Genomic DNA, 23,789 nt, shown 5'->3' on the forward strand with positions numbered 1-23,789 from the left:
CTCTACGCATTCAAAGTAGGGGGTACTAGTTGAAGCGATTATCATTAATACAGGAATATCAACTGCACACAAATTGCCATCAATCGCTTCTCGGCCTTTTGGCTAAGATCAAGTGTAGTAAAATTGATGGCAATGGGTGTGCAGTTACTATGTCGGAGATCATAATGGGTCCCAGTATTACCAATACCATAGCTGGAGCATAGCCTTGGGGCTACCAGAACTGTTCTTACTATAGGGGCAGTACTGTATGAGCATAGCCTTAGCCAGTATGAATACTGTTCTTAATACAAGTACACAGTACAGTCCACATAGCTTTTGAAGTGGTTGATTGTCCTTCCTATCAGCCACAGTTGTGAATCCATGAGGTTCTGCAGCAGCTTTGGCTTTATATAGCTCACTGGCTGATGGAGACGAGTCCCATGTGAGATAGTGTCCTATGTAACCAGCACACCTTGGGTGTAGATTACTGCATCAGTCTGGACTGACCGCAGACCAGCATGTGATCACTGATCCCTACGTCAATAGTCCACCGCAGCAGAACACGATTACACAGAATTTGTCTAACCATGACACTGTCTGTACCGGAACCAATCCCCTTCCCTGGCTCATTCTCATGGATCAGTCATGGTGGAAAAGGTTTAGGTTTACAATACAATACATGCATACACTTCCTATACAAGGTGTAGATATGCGGCTACTGGGGGGGCATTGGTTTTGTGGGGTGCACTGACACGCCTGGTGGGGTTGTGGGGCGCACTGACACACCAGGCCGTGGAGGATTGCGGGGCGCACAGACACTCGGCGGGAGGGAGTGGGTATGGGATTTTGCGGTGTGCACTTACACACCTTGATGTGCTCTTACACATCCAGCGCTGGACATGCAGAACACCAACCTGTGCAGCACTACAGCTCAGACAGGGAGATAGAAATACCACACAAACCATCCTGGCAAAGTTGAGATCGGTTAACTGACGCAATCACTATTTTCGCACTATATCGCCCAGCCCTAGTTTGTTGGAAATGCTAGAGAAGGACATCTGATTCCCAGGAAATTTTCAATTTGCATTGCATCATTGCGTTAATAACAGATATACCAGTTGGAATTAAGCAGACTGGTCTGGAATTTTATTTTTCTTGTGGCTGTTTCATTTTGGTATGCAGAATCATGATGCTACTTATATATGGACCTCAAAATCCAAATGTTTGGTATTAATCAGCCTAATTTAGACCGTATACTTCAGTGTACAGCAGTAAATGAAGTATGACATTTAGTAGACTGCGCTAATTACATAGACTGGATCCTGTAGAAAGGTAAAAATAAAATCTGTGAAATGGATCCCAAATTAGCCTGTGTATTTGACAGCTACTGGGTAGACTCTGTAGTCTATAAGGGACTTACCTGTTAAGCATCCCTTTAAAGTGACTCTGTACCCACAATCTGCCCCCCCCCCCCAACCTTCGGATAGCTGCTTTTAGGGTGATGCAGTTATTGTCCTAAAAACAACTTTTAAACTTTGCGCCACCCCTCCGTCCCTCCTCCCTGCCCTCTTCATCATTAGGAATGCCACTGGAACATTTTCTCCATGCTGAATATTGCACAGGTGGCCTAATGATCCAGACCATGTGCCGAGCTGACACAGGTGGGGAATAGAAGGTAATCTGCCTGGAGCATTCCCAATGATGAGGAGGGACAGAAAGGTTGTGCCAGCCTTATGCATACACAATCTAGGCCATGCCTGTTGGGCACCGGGCTGCCATTTTAAAAGTTGTTTTTTAAGACAATAACTGCATCACCTGCCAAACGGACCCCAGGACAGATCTTGGATTAAAAGCAGCTATCCAAAGGTACAAGCGGTTTGGGAGGGGGGGGGGGCAGATTGTGGGTACAGAGTCGCTTTAACACTGGCTTCCTTCAACCATAGTCCATGGCATCTATTTAACCCCTTACCTCTGCAGCTATTTTGGCCTTAAAGGGAACCAATCACGCTAAAATTTGCCATAAAGCTAAGGAAATGTGCTGGTACATCACCCAGCACACTTCCCAAACATCCCCCTGTAGCCTCCGTCCCCTGTACATACAGACCGCAAAGTTAGTTTAACCCCTTAACGACATAGGGCGTATATTTACGCCCTGATGCCGTTAGGGACATTCAGAGCGGGGCCGCGCTCTGAACCGCGGCGGTCCCGGGTGCCGCTTGTAGCCCGGGACCGCAGGTATTAGCGGGCACGGCGATCCTGTAATCAGTAATCCGATTACCGGACGCTGCAGAGCTCTCTATGAGAGATCAAAGCACTTGTACTAGAAGTTCCCCAGGGGGGCTTCTAGTATAAGTGTAAAAGTAAAAAAAAGTGTTGTTAATAGTAAAAATCCCCCTCCCCTAATAAGTCTGAATCACCCCCATTTTCCCAGGTTATTAATAAAAGTAAACAAATAAGTAAATAAACATGTTTGCTATCGCCGCGTGCGTAATCGCCTGAACTATTAATTAATCACATTCCTGATCTCGCACGGTAAACTGCGTCAGCGCAAAAAAATCCCAAAGTGCAAAATTGCGCATTTTTGGTTGCATCAAATCCAGAAAAATTGTAATAAAAAGCGATCAAAAAGTCGTATATGCGCAATCAAGGTACCGATAGAAAGAACACATCATGGCGCAAAAAATGACACCCCACACAGTCCCATAGACCAAAGGATAAAAGCGCTATAAGCCTGGGAATGGAGCAATTTTAAGTGACGTATATTTGTTGACAATGGTTTGAAGTTTTTACAGGCCATCAGATACAATATAATTTATACATGTTACATATCGTTTTAATCGTAATGACTTAAGGAACATGCATAACAATTCAGTTTTACCCCAGGGCAAATGGCGTAAAAACACATTTCCCCCAAATAAACAAAATGCGTTTGTTTTTTTAAATTTCACCACACTTTGAATTTTTTTCTGGTTTTGCAGTGTACTTTATGCAAAAATTCAGCCTGTCATTGCAAAGTACAATTAGTGACGCAAAAAATAAGGGCTCATGCGGGTTTCTAGGTGGAAAAATGCAAGTGCTATGGCCTTTTAAGCACAAGGAGGAAATAACGAAAACGCAAAAATCTAAATTTGCTCTGTCCTTAAGGGGTTAATAACCTCCCGCTCTCTATGTAAATTACCAGCCAAGTAGTCACGGGTGGGTGGCTGGTCATCTAGTCACTGTTCTGGGCAGGTTCCGGCGCTGTAACCAAACGCAGGTAATAAACTGTCAGTGGTTAAAACGCTTATGATGATTTACGTGAGAATTAGAAAACTCTAGAAAAACTGCCAGTAAAACTGCAAAAAGCAGTTAGCTCCTAAGCCTTGCGAAATGTCTGGGAGAAGCCTTGTAACCTACTGTATATGTGGGGGGTCTTTCCTGGTGTATGCATTAAAAGAAGGTCAAAACCCTAGTGTGAGACCAGATGTATTTAAAAATATGGATCTAGTCCAAACCCTGAAATACAGGCCTATACAGTAACTTTTATTTTTTTTCTTTCTTTATACAGCATGGATTGGCGGCTTCATAGCTATCACCATTATTAGTGTACTATCTTTACTGGGAATTATCCTTGTTCCTCTTATGAACAAAGTCTTTTTCAAGTTTCTGTTAAGCTTCCTGGTGGCACTGGCCGTTGGCACTCTAAGCGGAGATGCATTTCTGCACCTTCTTCCTCATGTAAGTGATCCTTTATTTGATATTCAGTTTTGTGCCTGTCCAGGCTTATCAGTATGTCTGAGACTAATGGTGCGTTTACACAGACAGATTTATCTGACAGATCTTTGAAGCCAAAACCAGGAACAGACTATAAACAGGGATCAGGTCATAAAGGAAAGACTGGGATCTATCCTCTTTTCAAATCCATTCCTGGCTTTGGCTTCCAAAATCTGTCACATAAATCTTTCTGTGTAAACGCACCCTAAAACTGATCTATCTTAATCAACCAATCACAGCTCAGCTTTCAATTTTTCCAGAGCTATTTGAGAAATAAAAGCTGAGCTGAGACTGGTTGCACTGGGCACATCTGGCAGTATTTGTCTTGGACAGATTGGTAAACCTGGGCAATTGTTTATTACATGAAGTATGCCTGTCAATAACATTTGTGAGTTGAGTGCTCAGAAATGTTCGGCGGCTCAGTGTGGAATGAATGAACCACTGGCAGTGGGTGTGTGGTTGTGCACCATTCATTCTGGGTACAATTGTGTTTCTGTTCTCAGAATCTTTGGGGGTCAAAGATCAAACTAGTTACCCCTTACCACCTTTTGGATAACAAGTTTAGATGGGAATACCCCTTTATGAACAAATGGTGACAGAGAACTACTGAAAGCAAGTATGCATACAGACTTAGGTGAGACATTGACTGAGAAGGTTTGGATCCCACATCACTTAACTGTATAGCACAAGTGGTTGAGATTTTCAAAACCATGTACGTCTGGAAAGGAATGCCCTCTGTGGATTATAAGATTTGCAGCCTGTCTGTTCTGTTGTGGAAATGCTATAGGTTTTCAGTTTTTCCTACTTCTGCAGTGTATAGAGCCTTCAAAGCCAGAATAAAATCCAGATGCACATATGTGGGCATCTCTGACTGGATCCTGCCTGAGAAAGGGGCGATACCCATATGGGATTCTTATGGCATAGCCACAGGATTTTCCATGATGTCCCCTAGATGTGGGTCACACCTTTGGGACCCACACCTGTATTCAGATTTAGGGCTCCCCAGAAACCTCTTTTTGCTCCTGCTGGAGGTGCTCTGAAAGCTGGCTATGCTGTTTTCATAACTTTCAGAGTTGTGTAAAAATTGTAGCTTGCGGCTGTGTTTGTGTAATTCCCATTTATGTCTCTATACACAAGTGAAAATTCTGCTTAGGCTACTGACTTTGGCAGGACCATCCAGCTGTCTGTGTATGGCAGCCTTCCAGCTTTCCCCTGACCGATGTCTGGTATGTTGGATTACAGCTGCCCTGACCTGTTGTTCTCCAATAGAGAAGCTGTTGCCAGAGCTGTCAGCAGTGTTTTACCCCTCTTCTATCCATGGAGAGCACATGAGTGTGCATGTGGGGATTGAGAGAGAGCCGTTTGCCAACACCTACTGCGAGAATATGGGGACCCTACATTTAATTTGAAAAGATGAAGGTGGTAAATAAGAAGTGTTAATGCACACCATTGATATTGAAGAACTACTTGCATGAAGGCCATCTTGTAATTCCCATGACTTATTGCCTAAGTCTCCAGACAAATCTTTGGGTTTTCTATAGTTTTGTATTAAGTATAGGCTCTTTTATGTTTACTTCAGCAAGGCTGTAGAGAATACAAAGGGTAAACAAGTTTTGCCATAAAGTTATGATGGTCATAAAAGAAAACTAATATAGAACTTTTTTTTTTACCCCTTCTCCTCAGTCCCATTCAAAACATTACCATAGCCACGGTGGATTTGTGAATAAAACTCATGAGGATGAGAATAATGAAGAAAGTGCTCACTTGGATGCAACATGGAAGGGTCTGACGGCCCTTGGAGGTCTCTATTTTATGTTCCTTGTGGAGCATTTGATCACATTGATCAAGCAATATAAAGACAAAAAACAGAAGGTACAACTATGATAGATATATGGTTACTGTGCTTTATTTATGGAATGCTGTGCCCAAGTGGGGATTGTGGGTAGTAGTATCAGAGGTTTTGAACAGAAGAGTAGGATGATGCCAGATTAGATAAACTGGTTCTTTTTGTGAGAAAATGGGAGGAGAAGTAAAGGAGTTGTGCAGTAGAGTTAGGGACATGATTATCAGCTGTTACGGATGATAATTGCTTGGAGTAATAGGTAGTGTTAAAAGGCAACGAGCCGAAGAAAACAATGCTGATTGAAACGGTCTGCTTGCCATTGCCCCGTGTAATAGAAGCAACTGCAGCAGATCACAGCTATCTCCTATGGGCCACCCGGATAATCCCTGCTCCTCCCTTCTGGCTGTTAGTGCATGTAATAGCAGGGGGACAAGCCAACACTCGCTTGCTCCTTTAGAGCCTTTAATGTCTTTCTCATTTGGAGCAGAAACTGGTTATAGTGCAGGGCTGACTGTGCACATGACAGGCAGCTGACAGCTCACTGTCATTTACCCCTAAACACTGTGACCTATAGCGATCACAGCATTTAAGATCTGTGACAGGAGAAGTACCTGTCACTGACTGATTGGGACCCCCACAGCATGGCTGCAGGGTTATAATGATCACTTTCCCCGGCAGGAGGAGATTATAATACTGTCCTGTCGGATCAACAATCTTCTCTTAGTCTGTTCTCAGGCAGACTCTGCAGATCAATGCATCTAATAATTGCATATAAGTGTAAAAAAAAAAGTTTAAAAAATAAACAGAGCATGCAGTATTGTATTTTGTTTTTTAAATTATATTTTAGAATAAAATTTTTGAAAAACAATTCAAAATTTTCATTTACACCAATATGATCAGGGCTGTGGCGCCGGTAAGCCGCAGCTCCGACTCAAACTCCAACTCCTGAATTTTATCAGGACCGACTCCCGACTCAGACTCCTTGATAAATGGCCGGTCATATACCAGGGGAGTTATTTATCACACTGGCTCAGCAGCTTCTCCCTAATGTCCTACATTATCTGGGGCGACTTCTTAGGGAACAAGGAAACATGTAAAGCAGCTTCTCCTGTGTGTGCAGTGGATGCAGCCAGTCTTCAGCCTTCATGTCCTGAACAACTCACAACTAGACTAGATGGAGCAGGTGATCTTTTCCTGCTGACAGTCTTCTATGTTCTAACTAAATATTCACCATACATATAGAGGTCACATAGTGATATAAGGTCACTGTGGGGACACACGGACACACACACAGCCTGCTGCGGCCATAGCACACATACAGTCTGCTGCAGCCATAGTGTGTGTGTGTGTGTGTGTGTGTGTGTGTGTGTGTGTGTGTACACACACACACACACACACACACACACACACACACACACACACACACACACACCCTGCTGTAGTCATAGCACACACACACAGCTGCAGCCATTAAACACTGAAAAAAAACACACAATCTTCTCCCAGAGAGAAAACACCACACTGAGGACAGAGGTTACTGCTACACTACTTATGTCTCCTCCTCCTCCTCTATATTACACAGGATATCTTCATATTACACTGCTGCTCATATACAGGAATCCAGGAAGAGAACAGCACAGATCTCCCCCCCCCCCCCCCCCCCACACACACACACAATGGACTCTTCCAGCTCAGAAACAAACTGCCATATAGCGACTGACAACTTTTCCCCGACCACCCTTATCTAATAGGGCCAGTGTCCTATTAATGATATATTCCCCGACCACCCTCATCTAATAGGGCCAGTGTCTGTTACTGATATATTCCCTGACCCCCCTTATGTAATAGGGCCAGTGTTCTATTAGAATGTTGCTCATAATTTTTTTCCAACTCACACTCCAGCCAAAGCTAGCTCCGACTCCACGACTCCGACTCAGACTCCACAGCCCTGAATATGATACCAATAAAAACTATAGATTGCCATGTAAAAAAGGCACCCCCAACTAGCTCTGTAGGTGGAAAAATAAAAGCCTTATGGCTGTTAGAAGGCGAGGAAGAACATTGCTTTAAGGTGACGTGGACATCCATGCATCAATGACCTTTAGTCGTGAAGGGGAAGCATGGGTTGTAGATGTTGCTCTGGCTAAGAATGAATGTGTAGATGGAGGGAGAAGGGAACAGAACACTGAGCCTTGGGGTACACCACTAAAAACAATGTAAAGAAGAGATGAATGGGAGATCCCCCACACTGTCAGAAGGATAGCAGGCAATTCAAGAGTTAGATCCAAAAGAGGAAATGGGAGCAGATTGTAATTGACAGTTATGGGCCAATAGGGCAATCCACAGTCAATAGATTAACATAAATTACTCCAACACAAAGATTTTAGCTCATTGTCTGAGACAAGATTGTGTCTGATTGTTGTCTAGGATGGATTGATATATTTGGGCCATTGTATTAGATGACTTGAGTCTGTAAATACAGCACAATAAATCACAATGGCCAGTAATCTGGTCAGCCATATAATCTGGTATATAACCTGTGGTGACTAACTTTTTAATATATTTTGTTGTTCTGTAAGAATCAGAAAAAAATTGAAACAGAAGAGGAGTTAGAAATTAAGAAGCAGTTGTCAAACCATTCCCATATTGAAGAAAAGGAGGCATCTGAATCTTGTTCCCGTAAGTGTAAAAATCTTCCTTGTACTTGCTGTAATCCACACATGAAAGAAACAGTTGCGCCACAAGGACCTGCAGACACAGGAGATACACTCTAATGTGCAAAACTGTAGAAAATGACGATTGTTTTGGTAAGATTGTACAAATTGGTGTTTAATGTTAAAGGCCCCACAGTAGGCTGACTTTCATATGCTTTGTACGCTGCTTACTCACTGTATTGTTTCAGTGTGTAACTAAAGGAGAAGTGTCTTCAATTGACAGCGGTTTGGTTCAGTATTTGCTATGGGCCCTATTACACCAAGAGATTATCAGCTGTACTTGGCCGATTACCAACTGTTTTGGACGATAATTGTTTGGTGTGTAAGCGCCTGTTAAAAGACCATGATCAGCCATTTTCAACAGATTGAAAAATCATAACTACAGCAACTGTCTGCTGCGTGTCACACTGTGCAATAGGAGCGTTGGAGCAGACTGCCGCTGACCTCAGTGGGCCATGCGGATGATCTAATAGCGTGTTTAATAGCGCAGGCAGCGAGCGGGGAATGAGGAGAAAGCAGAGGAGAAAGCAAACTGCATACAATCTGGACAATAAGCTGTGAGAGGTCCTTGCGCAGCACATTATCTCATAGCTCACTGTCATGTGACCAGAAAAGCTGCATAATGTAATCTATGAAGCCATAATGCCAACCCAGATAGAGCAGAGAGAGACATGCAAAACAGGGCAGTCATTTCCTTGCTGATTATCCTGATTGATTACAGTCTGAACACTCAGGGTACTATTCCACAAAGCAATTTTTCGACAAACAAACTCAAACGACCGCTATGGCGAAAGACCTGAAATCGTTCACCCAATTACACGGAACAATGATTGCTACTTATGATTGTTCTTGCAGTCGTCTTGTGGTTGCTACTGTGAACGACCTCTTATTACATGTGTGCGATTTGCTAACGATCAATAATAAAAATAGGTCCAAATGCTATTAAACGATAAATGATTTCTCGTTGGTCGTTTAATCATTGTCTGCTATTACACTAAACTATTGTTCAAATCCGAAATAGCGAACGATTTTTCGAACGATAATCGTCCCGTGTAATAGGGCCCTCAGGCCCGACCAGGGCTTTAAAGGACAAGTGCCATGAAAAACTTTTTCCCAGTAATTGAAGCAGATTAGAAAGTTATATAACTCTGTAATATGCTTCAATCACCTATCTGCCTCCCTTCCCTGTCTTTTCCCCCCTCCACCCCCCACCAGGAAGTGTCCTAACTCACACAGACCTGATTACTGTCGTCACCGTCACCAAGCTCTTCTCTCAGCTCCTTCTCCTGTTACACTAGCCTCCCCCCTCCCCTGCCTTGTCAGGTGACAGGCTTGCTCAGCTCCCATTGGCTGAACAACTGCAAGCCATCACTTGTCACATCTCACTTGCTTATCTTCCCTCTGACTGACTCGGGCACATAGGCAGCTCCCCCCTCCCCTCATACCCTCTCTCCTGCTGCCTGTGGACTCAGTGAAGGAGTCATGTCACTAGAGAAGATAAGCTGAGCAAGCAGAGTCACCTGACAAGGAGGGGAGGGGGAGGCTGGTGTAACATGACCTAGAGCAGCCCTCCTGCTGATGACTCATCCTCACAAGATGGAGTAATCAGGTCTGTGTGAGTCAGGACACTTCCTGGTGGGGGGTGGAGGGGGGAAAAGACAGGGAAGGGAGGCAGATAGGTGATTGAAGCACATTACACAGTTATATAACTTTGTAATGTGCTTCAATTACTGGGAAAAAGTTTTTCATGGCACTTGTCCTTTAAATCCCTGTGTTAGTTCGATAATGTAAGGAACAGATGCAACTATTTTTTTTTTTTTTTTTTTATGTATTCCATACCAGAAGTGGATTTGAAAAAGTATCACCTGGTCTGTATCCTATCTAATTCATTATAAGCTATACCTGGTTTTGGCTGTATCACAGAACTGCTGCAAAACTGCATTGTTGCATAGCCATAGATATTAGTTTTTTTTTTGTTTTTTTTTTTGTTCCCCCCCCCCCCCCCCCCCCCCCCCCCCCAACAGTTTATTTAAGATTTCTTTTTTTCCATTACCCATAACCCTAGATCATGAAAGTTACACAGATGGTGACGTACAAGATGGGAATCACTTCAAGTCTGGACAACCTGATGCACCAGAAGAAGAGGAGGAAGAAGTGATGATTGCTCATGATTCTCATGATGAAACTAGTTACCGGGAATATGTGTCTAGAGGATGTGAAAACAAATGCCATTCACATTTTCATGACACACTAGGCCAGTCTGATGACCTGATTCATCATCACCATGACTATCATCATATCCTGCACCATCATCATCACCAAAATCACCATCCACACAGCCATTCACAGCGGTACTCTCGGGAAGAGCTGAAAGATGCAGGAATTGCGACTCTAGCTTGGATGGTAATCATGGGTGATGGATTACACAACTTCAGTGACGGCTTAGCAATTGGTGAGTTAAGAAGTCTTGGAATATGACTTCTAGTATTCTATAGGCAATAGTGATTTCTGTAAGCTTAAAGGGTTATTCAGTGCAACAAAAACATGGCCACTTTCTTTCAGAGACAGCACCGCTCTTGTCTCCAGTCTGGACTGATGTGTATGGCCATAGCGTCCGCTGGGACTTGCAGTTCTAATAGTACTGACATTGCTGTACATAGCGCGGCAAGGTAAAGCAGGTCATACACTGTCTGTCCAGTGAATGACCTGCTTTACCCTGCCGCTCTATGTACAGCAATGTTGGTACTATTAGAACTGCAAGTTCCGCAGCGAAATCTGTTGCAATTTCCGGTACTGTCATTCTGAATAGTTTTACATACCTGCAGCAGCTTTTTATTCCGCTGCGCTTATATAACGCTCCATCCCCCTTAACCCGCTGCAGCCCTGTGAATACTTTACCTGCTCTGTGGCCAGGGAGCTGGGAGCCACAGAAACAGGATGAAGCGCGCACGGTAAAGTATCCACCAGGCCACAGCGGGTTAAGGTGGATGAGGAATTACATACTCGCAGTGGAAAAAAAAATCTGCAGCAAGTATGTAAACATATTAAAAATGACAGCACTGGGAATCATACTTCGCTGCGAAACTCGCATCGTGAAATCCGCTGCGATTGTGGTATGTGTGAACCCACATGTCAAAAGTTTTTTTTTATCAGTCAGGGTTTGAATGTTCAGACCCTGACCAATCAATAAAATGTGAGGAGACATGCCCCATAGATGTGACAAAGAAAAGAACTGGTAGAGGAACGCACAGAGTACTGCTTCTCCCGGCTTGTTGTCATGATCAGTCAGGGTCTTACCACTCAGACCAGGAACAACCAAAATTTTACATGTTTCTATGAAATGCCAAAAGTTTTTGGGGTGACAATGCCACCTTAATTGCAGTTTACATTCTAAAGAGCAAACCAAGATGTATGCTAAACTGTTTTAACAGTTGTCTTTATATCACAGGAGCAGCATTCACTGAAGGGTTATCCAGTGGCTTAAGCACTTCTGTCGCAGTTTTTTGCCATGAGCTACCACATGAGTTAGGTAAATCTGAAATCCTTTTTATACTTGTACATATTTTCACGACCTGAACTAGAGCCGCATATGATGTGTAGTGATTGTACTAAGATGTCTTTCAATGAATCCTTCAACAATTGCAGACACAGAATTTTAAAAGTGAGAGCCGGGGCTACAGGAAAAGCTTTATATGTGATATGGTTGTCTTGAATAGTGTTCCTCAATCTGCGATCTGTGTACCTAAGGGGGTATGTACAATGAACCTTTCAGACCTGTCAAATTCGGTGCTGGAACATTGAATGCCTGAATGTAGGATTCATCAACTTTCTTGAGCGCCAATGAATTCAGGCCCACCTTCCTTCCTCTAGTCAGTTTATGTCCTACATGTACTTGATGCTGGAACATCCTTAAGCGCCAGTCGCCGCACTTCTGTACCTTCTCCCACTAGTCACCTACAGAGTTAACAGCAACCGTTATCTCTTGCTGCCTGCAACAATTGGCAACAGGCTACAAGGGGCATATTACTGGATACTAAGGGGCATATCTGGCTCTGGGGGTGTATATACAGGTGCCCAAACTGTACACAATATTCCATGTGTGGACTAACTAGTCACTTGTAATGAGGCAAAACTATGTTCTCAACTTTAGCATCTATGCTTCTTTTCATGCATCCCATTATTTTATTAGCCTTCTTTTTTTCTGCAAGCCAAGTACATTACCTTACATATATCTGCAGTAAATGTAGTTTGCCATTCTCTGCCCAAGCCTCAAGCTTCCCCGATTCCCTCTGCAATGTTTCCCTATAGAGTGTAGTGTCATCTGCAAATACTGAAATTCTACTCTGTAGCTCCTCTACAAGGTCTTTATAAACAAGTTAAAGAGTACAGTTCCTTTTCCTAGTAGGGTTAAATATTGTTGGGAAATAATCTTCCATAGATTTACCCCTTCACATCCACAATTTGCATAAATTGTGTGTGTGTGTATATATGTGTGTGTATAAATCCAGGAATTTTGCGGCACATCCGTGTTGTGGTATTTATTGGTACATCAAAAAGCAAGTGCAACGTTTCAGTCTCATCTCGAGACCTTTCTCGAGATGAGACTGAAATGTTGCACTTGCTTTTTGATGTACCAATAAATACCACAACTTTTTTCACTATACGGATGTGCTGCAAAATTCTTGGATTTATTTAGTTGGAGATTTAATCCAATCTCCGTTGCTAGGCACTCTAGCACTGAAACTGGGAGTGCGCTCTATTGTGGACATTATGTGTGTGTGTGTGGATGGAGATGGAGATCCCGCACAATGAAGCGTAAATGAAAAGATGGGAAAATACCAGGATTGCGTCATTCATTCGTTTATTTTTTTTATATTTATAATATTAGAAAAAATATCAATCAAAAATTTTCTACTTCAATAAGATACCAATTAAAACTAGAGATCATGGTGCAAAAAATTACACCCTAACCAGCCCTGTAGGTAGAAAAATAAGTGTTATGACTCTTAGAGAGCAAGGAGAGCGTTGCTTTGTGACCTGGACATCCGTGGGTCAATGACCTTTGGTCATGAAGGGGTTAAGAAAACCAGTGTAAACTTTTGTAGTAAGGAAACTTTGGTCCCAGTAAGAAGCTTATTGACCTCTAATGTAAATTCTTGTCTGAACTTCAAGACTGGATTGTCTGGTGATGGAAAAAATGTTAGGAATTCAGATATGAGTATTCTGTGATTTACTTAGTATTTTTTTTTTCTCCTAGGTGATTTTGCAATCCTTTTGAAGGCTGGTATGACTGTAAGGCAAGCAGTGTTGTACAATGCTTTGTCTGCCATGTTGGCATACCTGGGTATGATCACTGGCATTCTCATAGGCCACTATGCAGAGCATGTTTCAATGTGGGTCTTTGCTCTTACAGCAGGGTTATTCATGTATGTCGCTTTTGTTGACATGGTAAGTAACTATGATACCAAAATCAATGCTGTCTCTTACCTCTAGTATTGCACTGGAAAAAGACCTTTTAGCTGCTCTTATTAACCATTGTCTGACTAAGAGGAGGCTGAAATGTGTTCCAGCCAACTTTTGGATTAACTATCTGCCACAGCCACTTGTTCAACTACTTCGTACTGTAGCTAGATTGACATTTTTATTTGTTTCTTTGATGTCTCTTCACATGCTCATTAAACCCAGGTGGTTGGGAAGGATTATGCCAAACAGTTTTAATGAGAATATTTGCTTTTAATTCTTGCCAGTAAACAGTTGCTGCAAAACTACACAACACTGCTGTAAAGTGTTATATCTTTTCCTTTTTAAGGGTGCGTTCACATATACAGGAACCGCAGCAGATTTGATGGCGCAGATCCGCAGTAGATTTGATGGCCCAAATTAGATTCAAAGCAAATCTGCAACTTCAAATCTGCTGCAGATTCTGTACGTGTGAATGCACCCTAACACATACAGGATCTGCTGCAGATATCAATGTAATGGTTGTCAATAAAAATCAGACTACACATAACTCCTCTCTGGGCAAAGTCACCAGCACAGTACCTTGCTTTTGTCAGAGGCAGGCTTGGCCACGCGTACCTGCTCAGATGTCAGTATTTTGACATACGTACGCATTACAGCGACATCTTATCCCAACTGTGCTTTTCATGTGCAAAATAACCTGTGTCAACTGAGGCTTACAGAGCGCTGTTGGAAGCATGGTTTGAACCCGGCGCACTCCACAGGAGAAAAATGGGTTTATTCTCTGAGAATATCCATATCGTTAAACTGAAAGCGGGGTCCTAACAATGTTTCCAGCAGCGTTCTGTAAAGGAGAATGAGTTCAAGGCTATTTCGGACATGCACAGTAGGGAATCAGTCAAAACCCCCCCCAAAAAACACCAGTTTGTTTCACACAAATCTAACAATCTACAAACTATCAACAAAAATTGAAGAAAAAAAATTCCCTGGACTTAGTTGTGTCCCCAGAGCCATAGATTTGTTCTGTCTGCCAGTTCATTGCCCTCTGCCAGCACTGCTCTGTATGCATGGTCTCGCTTCCCATACTGTTTATAAAAATCCCTTGACCCTTGTCAAACTTCAGCACTACTTATTTGGCCTTTATACACGTACATGTGGAATATTCCAAACTATAAGAGCTGTGTTAATGCTCCAGATGCCGTGCATGTATATGGCTCCATAAGGTGATTATATACATGGATGGATGGTTACTAAACCTATTTCAGTATTTAGGTGGGCTGGCCAACCATACAGTGTGTTTAAAGGGGTACTCCGGGCAAAATGTATTTTTAAATGTTATTACATAAGGAAAGTTATACAAATCCCTAATATATAATATACACGAATTATGGGAAATGCACATATAGTGCTATTTCCCTCAACTTAGTAGATCAGACAGGCTTACTTCCTGAAAAAAAAAAATGTGACGTCACGTCTCAAGTGTAGGGTCCAGCAGGGGGCGCATGTAAGAGTATAGAAATAGATTAGACTGTTCTCCCTCCCTCTGTCCCACCCCCCTGCCCGGTCCTATTACAGCTTCTGCAGTGGGGTGAGTGCTCCTTATCTGATGCTCACCCCAACTAGCCGCCCCCACTGAGCCGGTCTCCCCCCCCCCCCCCCCCCCACCCCCCTTGCGCCTCAGTGCTCACCCCGCCGCCCGGTCCCGACGGGGTGAGCTCTCCTGCACCTTCTTGCAAGTTCTCTCCTGTGGTCCTGTGCCTGCTCTCCCGTGCTGCCCGCTCTTGTACCTTCTCCCAAGCCTCAAGCCCGCACTGGTTTGTGGTTGAAGAAGTTTGATGCAGCCATAGGGAGTCCTGGGAAACATGGATACAGACTATGGCCATATCAATGTTTCCTGGCAGCCTAAAAGCTGCATTCAACTTCAACCACCGGTAATCAAATGCAGAGTGTTCAGGTTGAGGGTCCATTTACACTGAGATTATCTGCCAAAGATTTGAAGCCAAAGCCAGAAACAGACTATAAACAGATTAGGTCATAAAGAAAAACATGAGATTTCTCCTATTTTGAAATCCCTTCCTGGCTTTGGCTTCAAATCTTTGGCAGATAATCTATCAGATAATTTTTCTGTGTAAATGGACCCTCAGACAAACCAGTGCGGGCTTGAAGCTCATCTCTAATAAGGATATGGATATGGAAAGACGTAAGGAAACATTTTAGAAATGTGCTTTTCTCTGTTGATCCAGTGAAAGGAAACCACATTTATACCCACAGATATTCTGATGATGGATTTTCTTTTCCTCCTTAGGTACCGGAGATGTTACACAACGATGCCAGCGATCATGGCTGCAGCCGCTGGGGGTATTTTCTGTTACAGAATGCCGGAATTCTTCTAGGCTTTTTCATTATGTTGCTCATTTCTGTATTTGAACATAAAATTGCCTTCACAGTGAACCTGTAATATTAGGTCACATTGGCCATGTTTGTCCTCATGCTGTAAACTAACTTATGTATTTGTTTTTTTTTATTTAATTTGTTTAAGCAGCCAGCGTATGTATTTTACAATTGTAACAAAACAGCACTTAGTGATGTCATCAGTGATAGAGCAGCAAGACTGCAAGGAGCTGCATTAATAGGAGAGCCCCTTGTGCCAAATCACAACTTTTATATATATATATATATATATATATATATATATATTTAATAAGCCTTTCTTGAAAACTCACTAAAGCTTCAGAAAATCTATACCAAACCTCTGGTAGATCATCCTTAGGGGATATACAGATTGTTAGTGATCTACACTAAACCTGTAGACCTATGAGAAAAACTTTTGCTCCTCTGCAATACATATTATTCTGAATATTTCAACTCCTATGAAAAGTTCCTTTCAGTCTCCTAAGACCATAACCATTTCCGCTACTTATTTACTTAAGTGCATGCTGGAGGACAGTTTTGGTCTATGCAGGATGTGAAGTTTGTGGCTGTATTCAACACGGTATGATCATAAGGTACTGTGTTTTATTCTCTTATTGGGGTTCTCAATGATGTAAAAAATTATGAAATTCCTAAATATTTTTAGGGTTCTTCCACAAGGACTAGTATTTTGAAGATTTTTCCACAGTGAACTTGCTTAAAAAAAAAACAAAACAAAACTGCAGTATATCGCAGTATAACTGAGATTATTTTTAAAAAGTACTTTAGTTAAGAAAATCTACATTGCACCAATCCTGAGTGGACTACAGACCTTACAGCCAGGGCTACATTGTGCTTTTTTTTGCAGAGCAATAAGACTGATTTTAACTATTGACAGCTATAGCTCATAGGTTTGCATATATTTCAGTTTAGTCTTGCATAAACTTCAATGTGGTCTTTTAACGCTACAAAAAGTCAGTGTAGCCCTGACCTTTTTAGGCATAATACTTGTGGTTTTGAAAGACAAACCAAAGGAATTGAATACATAAATAGGGACCTAAAGTACAATAAGAATATAAAGTATATCCACCTAAAAACTAATAGTTTAGTTCCAGCCATGTATCCCACTTCTAAGTCGGTTAGGGAGAAAATAAACTGCTAATGGTGTTAAAAAGTAGTAATCTATCATGTTAAATGTGTAGTAGCTGACAAATAAGTGCAGACATCCAGTTCCTTGAACACTAAATTCTGATGCAAAAGAAGAATGGCAATGTTTCGGCCAGACTGGATTCACACGTGCAGTTTTCGGAGCTGTCTCATAAGGCGTACAATGAAATAATGGAATGGATTTAAAAAAATTAGAAAGTAGAATGTTCTCAAGTATTTCCTTTTGAGTATATGTCTATGTCTGTATGGAATTACTGCATTGTGAGGAAAAAGCTGCTGCTGGAGGTGAATAAGTGCCTTTTCCAACACCATCACTGTTTGTTAGAAGTGGTGGTGGGGTATTATATCTACGGCCACTGCACATAGGTTTTTTTTCCGAACATAGAATCTTTACCGACATTGAGCAGAATTTTAAAGTGCAAAGCGACAGGGGATTTGCCATAAGAATTGATATAACAATTCATGAAGTGGAATTAAAATCAGGGATTTCCACTCAAAATAAAATAAATAGAATGTTGTGCACATTGAAATCAGTGCAGCTTGGTAGAGATGATCAAATATCTCTGAGGTTGGGGTTCATATGAACCCAAACCATTGGTGTTTGAATGCCGAAAGCCCAAGTCCCTCCTGCAAAACAGGAATTCAGCCCAGGTCATAGGTGGGACTCGTCCATGGAACAGAAAGTCCAATGCCGTTGCCTGAACCTCAGCATGGTTCGCTCCTCTCTAGGGCTTTGACTCACTCACAAATTTCAATGTACTTTTGAGTTGGAATCCAACTTAAATTACGTGGTGTGAACATACCCTTAGAGGATGTAACACCAGCTTTTTACTTTGCAGCAAATGCACAAACCAGATATGATAGAAATCTATGATAACAAACAGTAAATTTATTTTAGTAACAATGTTTTCCTGATCAAGTAGAGAAATACAGAATCACTGAGGAAAAAAAATGTATTTAAATCAGAAAAATCTGTTTCTACTCTGGCTTTTAACTGCTTCATTTCTTTTGATGCATGAAATTAATAAACAGTATTTTACATCATGCATGTTTAGCGGTCTACATGAGCTGTTGACAGATCAGCTTTGTGGAGAGTGGAGGCTTGTCATACCCTGCATTTTCAGTTCTGTACTGTATCTGGTCATGTCAAAAAAACTATTTTTAAGGCCCCTTGACAAAAAACATTTTGACAGAAGCAGTCAGGGACTGCTCCAGTCTCTTGTATTTTGGACAGCATAGAAGTGATAGGTGTGGGAATGACTGAACTTCCATGGGTCGGTCCTTTTGAGGCACAAGTGTCTAGGTAAATAGTAGAGAGGACCTGGCACTACCCAAATAGTTTCTGCTAATTTATTGTAGTGCATATAGCATCAGGTACAGTGAGGATGTGTTTCGGCTAAGCATGGCCATCAGCTGATGAAAGCCATGCTTGTCCGAAACACATCCTCACTGTATCTAATACTATATCCACTACAATAAATTAGCAGAACCTATTTGGTGAGCATAGAAGTGATGACTGGTTCCCCATTGCTTTCCTGACTGCACAGCTCATAGGCAGACAGTCTGTGATACTGATTTGTTAGTCACAAACTGCATGTTACCACCTACAGTTGTACGCTTGTGTGCTAGCCAGAGAATAATTTGTAAATCTGATGCAGGGACCCAATCTCGGGAACTGGGGACTATGACCATGGGACATAACTAGTGACCAGGAGGCAGCCGCAGTTAGGTGAGCCTCCCAGAGTCCAGCTGTTAACATAGTGACAGGTTCTGTCTATCAAGCTCTGGTAAAACAAAATCTAAGCTGTGATAGGTTGCTATGGGCAAATTACGTCAGCTTTTGTTTCATACAGATTTATAAAGCTGAGCCTTTGTATCAAATCAGTCAATTTTATATTAGCCCCAAAGTAAACAAATGGTAAATACCCTGTAAGTGTGGTGGTACCATAGTTTTGACGGGTAGTTAACTCCTCTCCAAACTAAGAAGGCTCTCTCTAACCAATTTTGGCTCCAAAAACTGCATACGTATTTCCAGCCTAGCCTGTCTGGCTTGTCAATCTTGGTTACATAAATCTCTAGTTGCCTTAACTATTTGTATGTCTGTCTGTTCAGTTATCTTAGAATATTCTGTTCTAAACACTTATTTTATACAGTGATAAATTTTGTTCACTAATGGTGAAAATGAGGCAAACCTGCCTTTTGGGGGACACCATTATTTTACAGTGGTTATTTTAATTATGTCTTTGTTGTTTCCGTAGACTTTAATGGAAATCTTTAATGCATTGAATAACAGCCGTTAACAGAGGCTGTCAGTCATTAATTTGGGGCCGGCATTCAGCGAACAGAAGCTGTTATAAGGTCACGCACAGATTTTTTTTTTTTTTTTTCACCATCTTTTCAATAAAATTTATGGACCTTTTTTAAAATTAGCCCCAGGTGGTATAACATGGAAAAAGGTTAATGTTAAAAGAGAAGTCCGGTAAAATATAAAAGCTGGCATCTTTTATAAATGTGATTGGCACACTATTCTGTGGTTTCTAATGTTGCACACATATATTTTGGACACTTACATGAGTTTGTCATGTCAAGCCTCACTTGTCTGTATAAATAAAACCTTTTTTTTTTGTGAAAACATTCCTGAATACTCAACAGCCTCATTCACCTCAGTAGGGATGAGCTGTAATGCTGGACACAGTCCATGCACAGATGTAACACTGTGTCTGGAAGAACCCCCCCCCCCCCCCCCCCCTTTCTTTTCCCTTTTTTTTTTTTTTCTTCCCCCTTTGATTTTATACAACCATTCTAAAAAGGTCATTTATGTAAAAGCACTTGTACTTCATGTCTGACGTTGTGTGTAGATAAGATTTGCTGCTCTGTTAACACTTAAATCAAGTTTTGATTGTTTACATTAGTTGCTGCTCATGTGTACAAGGTCATGTATGCATGTTCTATGTTTAACATGCAGTTTTCTATTTTATTTTTCATACAAATGCTGTGTTTGTAGATCAATTAAAAAATTCAACCTTGTGCAGTACTGTCGGTTACTCTTCTCAGATGTCTTAATTGGTCTGTCAGGCCAAGACTTGCATCTTTTAGTACAGTCAGTGAAATTGCAGCAGCTGCTTCTGGCTGGTCAGAGATGGTGAATCACTCAGGGTATTGGGGATCCAGCCAAGCCTTATGTGACATCACGCATGCCCCCTGTCTCCATCAGCCTGTGGCTAGCAAGCACACACTATGTGAGACAGAGGCATGGAATCTTTGTCTCCTAAGGTGGGAGAGCAGAGGTGAACAGGAGTCAATCAGCTACCAGTGTGGCAGAACCGTACAGATATGGTAATACACGATATGGAGAGAGAAAAAAAGCTGCTGCACCTCATACCTTTGGCTGACAGTAATGCCTCTCGGCCGCATTTAAAAACAAACGCCAGGATATTGGTATATAATTTGATCAAACCATATTGCCTCATGTACCACGTGCAAGTCCCCTGGTTCACATGAGTCCCTACACTAACTCGACACTGTGTCGGTCGGCAACCGCTAACCCCGCAAAGCGAGCGCCAGCAGGTAAGTGAGATCATAGGAGGTAATGTATACAGACAGCGGGAGCCAATTAAGTGGTTAGGTGGGGGGGGGGCGGCTGAACTTCATACTATTCACAGGGATTTGCCAGGACCTTACCTCTTAGGCTGCGAGTGTTGCAGCGAGATCTACTAAAGCTATGTTCACAGGCAACAACGGACATACTTTTGGCGCGGTGGAACAATGCCTTACTTTCAGTGGTATCCCGGCCGGAGCGTATACACATCGTATACGCTTCAGCCGGGATCCCATACGGGGCCGCAAATAACTGACATATTAGTTTTCTGCGGCCGGAATTCAGTGTATTCCGGCCGCAGAAAGCCCTGTCAGTTCACACAGTGAAGCGAGTGGCTCCGGCCGCTTGCTTCACTGTGTGCTATGGGAAGCTCTGATGTGGGTGCTCGCTGATGCGCCCGCATCAGAGCTCTGCGGCCAGAGAGATCATCCGGCTGGTCTCATACGACGTGTGAACATAGCCTAAGGGAGAGGAAAGTCCAAACTTGGTCAAATTATTTACAAAATTTCTTACCAGGAGACTGGGTATAGTGGTCACGCAATTAGTTGGGGAGGAGCAGGGCGGCTTTATGAGTGGCAGAATGGTGCATAACAATATTCTTAAAGTATTCACTAGCAATTCAAGCAAGTGATCTGGAACACACTCTGTCCTGTCATTAAATGCCCCCAAGGCATATGACAGGGTTACTTAAGAAAGGTACTTGAGAAATCTGGATCAGGGCACAGGATGAGGGGATGATTAAAAACACTATCTGCCAGAAGCTTGTGCACTACTATTGAGCTCAGTAAATTTAAGTTTTTTTAAGGGGTTGTCTGGTTTTATACTTTCCCCATGTTAAACCCCACTCCATTGTGTTACCACTGGGTATAATAAAATTACCATAACCATGAAGTTAAATATACTGAACCCTTCACACGTCTGGAAAATCTGCTCAGATTTCTTATCAGGAAATCTGGATGGATTTCCGGACCCATAGGGTTACATTAGTGACTGATGCTCTTCAGGATTTTTCCTGAATGGTGTACGTTCAGGAAAATAGGTAAGAATTTTTTTGATCCTGTCCTATTTTTCCCGGAAACCCAGCACGGACGCCTCCATAGAAGTCCATGGGCGCAGGAACTCCAGATGCTTTTCTGATGCACATCAGGAAAGCATCTGGAATTCCGATGACAGGCAGGGGCTGGGGACAGGTGACTGCAGGGAGATAAAATCCTGGCCGCATATTCCCGGGATTGCAGGCATCACAATCGAGCGCAGATGCCGTCTAACCAAAAATCTGATTGTCCGCGCATCTCTATTCATGACCCCTTCACTACAGACCCTATAACAGTGCAGTTACATCCAGTGACTCACCGGGGGCATCTTCTACGATCAGAGTCTGTCATCTTTTCCTTTTCTCTCCATCCAGCCTGGGCCACCTTGAAGTTTTCTCCTGGCTGTGAATATTCTCTCCACAATCTGCCAGACAAATATTTTAGGCTCCAACACATACAGTAGTTAGGTCCCTTGTACCCCTACATAGTAGTTACACCCCTCTGTGCCTCCATAGTTTTAAGGTGTCCCTGTAGTATATAGACCCCCGTGTTCTCCAGTTATATATAGACCCCTGCGTGCTCCCCGGTAGTATATAGCCCCCCCCCCGTGTGCTCCCCAGTAGTATATAGCCCCCCGTGTGCTCCCCAGTAGTATATAGCCCCCCGCGTGCTCCCCAGTAGTATATAGCCCCCCGTGTGCTCCCCAGTAGTATATAGCCCCCCGTGTGCGCCCCAGTAGTATATAGCCCCTCTGTGCGCTCTCCCAGTAGTATATAGCCCCCCTGTGCGCTATCCCCAGTAGTATATAGCCCCCCTGTGCGCTATCCCCAGTAGTATATAGCCCCCCTGTACGCTATCCCCAGTAGTATATAGCCCTCCTGTGCGCTATCCCCAGTAGTATATAGCCCCCCTGTGCGCTATCCCCAGTAGTATATAGCCCCTTTGGGCTCCCCAGAAGTATATGGTCCCCCTGTGTGCTCTCCCCAGTAGTATATAGCCCCCCTGTGCGCTCTCCCAGAAGTATATAGCCCCCTAACCCCCCCCCCAATAGTATATAGCCCCCTGTGCTCTCCCCAATAGTATATAGCCTCACCGTGTGCTCTCCCCAATAGTATATTCAGGAACACGCACGCCAACCTGTGCCAGCCCATGACAAGGGGGAGGGGAGACCTGACCACAAGAGGCGGAAAGGATCCAAGCAAGGTCCAAAGAGGGGAGAAGGACAAGACAAGGGGATCAGAGGAATTTGGGAGCAACTTTGCTGCCACCACCCTATCTATTACGTTACTGGGGAGACAGGGAACCCCAAGAGTGATCCGCTTGCAAGCAGACACACCCACACGGTAGAGTAAGCCACCCGGTCATACACTATACGGTCACACACCGCACATGCACTCTTCCTGGAGCTAACTAGGTTCGTTTAGGCTACAAGACAAACCATCAAACTTTTAGGTTTAATGTATTAAAATGGTCAGTACTTGGTTACAAAAAGACATACAGACACTGCAAACAAAGAAACGAAAAGGATAAAATAAGAAAGTTCTAATACTTAGCACAGGGATGCGTCGTATAGGTTCTTCCTCCCCAGGGGATATGGGCTTAGAAAGTGGTGCACAAACCAATTCGATTGGATCCCCAACTTTGTGACTATGACATGTTCCCTAGGACTCACTTTTATGTCAGACCTGACAGGGTTGGCCGGAGGGGTGTCTCCTGACATCTCTAACTCAGCCCCTCTGGGCAGAGCTTCAGTTGCCTCCCTAAGCCATGAAGGGAACAAACCTGGGAATATCAAAAAGATACTTTCCCAGGTACTATACCAATAGTACGGG

The 23,789-nt window shown here is 42.9% G+C and overlaps 1 protein-coding gene across 2 annotated transcripts; it reads left to right on the forward strand.

Moving 5' to 3' along the window:
* Positions 1-3,530: 3,530 nt before the first annotated feature.
* On the forward strand, positions 3,531-18,716 carry SLC39A6 (solute carrier family 39 member 6). Of its 2 annotated transcripts, XM_069958157.1 has the most exons (7): positions 3,531-3,696; positions 5,416-5,604; positions 8,155-8,254; positions 10,355-10,741; positions 11,738-11,818; positions 13,547-13,737; positions 16,055-18,716. In XM_069958157.1, the coding sequence occupies exons 1-7, from the start codon at positions 3,601-3,603 to the stop codon at positions 16,205-16,207; spliced, it is 1,197 nt and encodes a 398-aa protein (XP_069814258.1). In that variant the 5' UTR covers positions 3,531-3,600; the 3' UTR covers positions 16,208-18,716. The 2 variants fall into 2 exon arrangements, with proteins under 2 accessions (XP_069814258.1, XP_069814259.1); XM_069958158.1 differs by lacking the exon at positions 13,547-13,737.
* Positions 18,717-23,789: the final 5,073 nt, after the last annotated feature.

This window comes from Dendropsophus ebraccatus, chromosome 2 (genome assembly GCF_027789765.1).
Source record: "Dendropsophus ebraccatus isolate aDenEbr1 chromosome 2, aDenEbr1.pat, whole genome shotgun sequence".
NCBI lineage: Eukaryota > Metazoa > Chordata > Amphibia > Anura > Hylidae > Dendropsophus > Dendropsophus ebraccatus.

Coding starts and splice junctions, on each gene's coding strand:
- SLC39A6 (XM_069958157.1), top strand. CDS start 3,601: ATGAACAAAGTCTTTTTCAAGTTTCTGTTAAGCTTCCTGGTGGCACTG. Junction 10,742..11,737: donor CAGTGACGGCTTAGCAATTG/GTGAGTTAAGAA, acceptor TTTATATCACAG/GAGCAGCATTCACTGAAGGG. Junction 13,738..16,054: donor ATGTCGCTTTTGTTGACATG/GTAAGTAACTAT, acceptor TTTCCTCCTTAG/GTACCGGAGATGTTACACAA.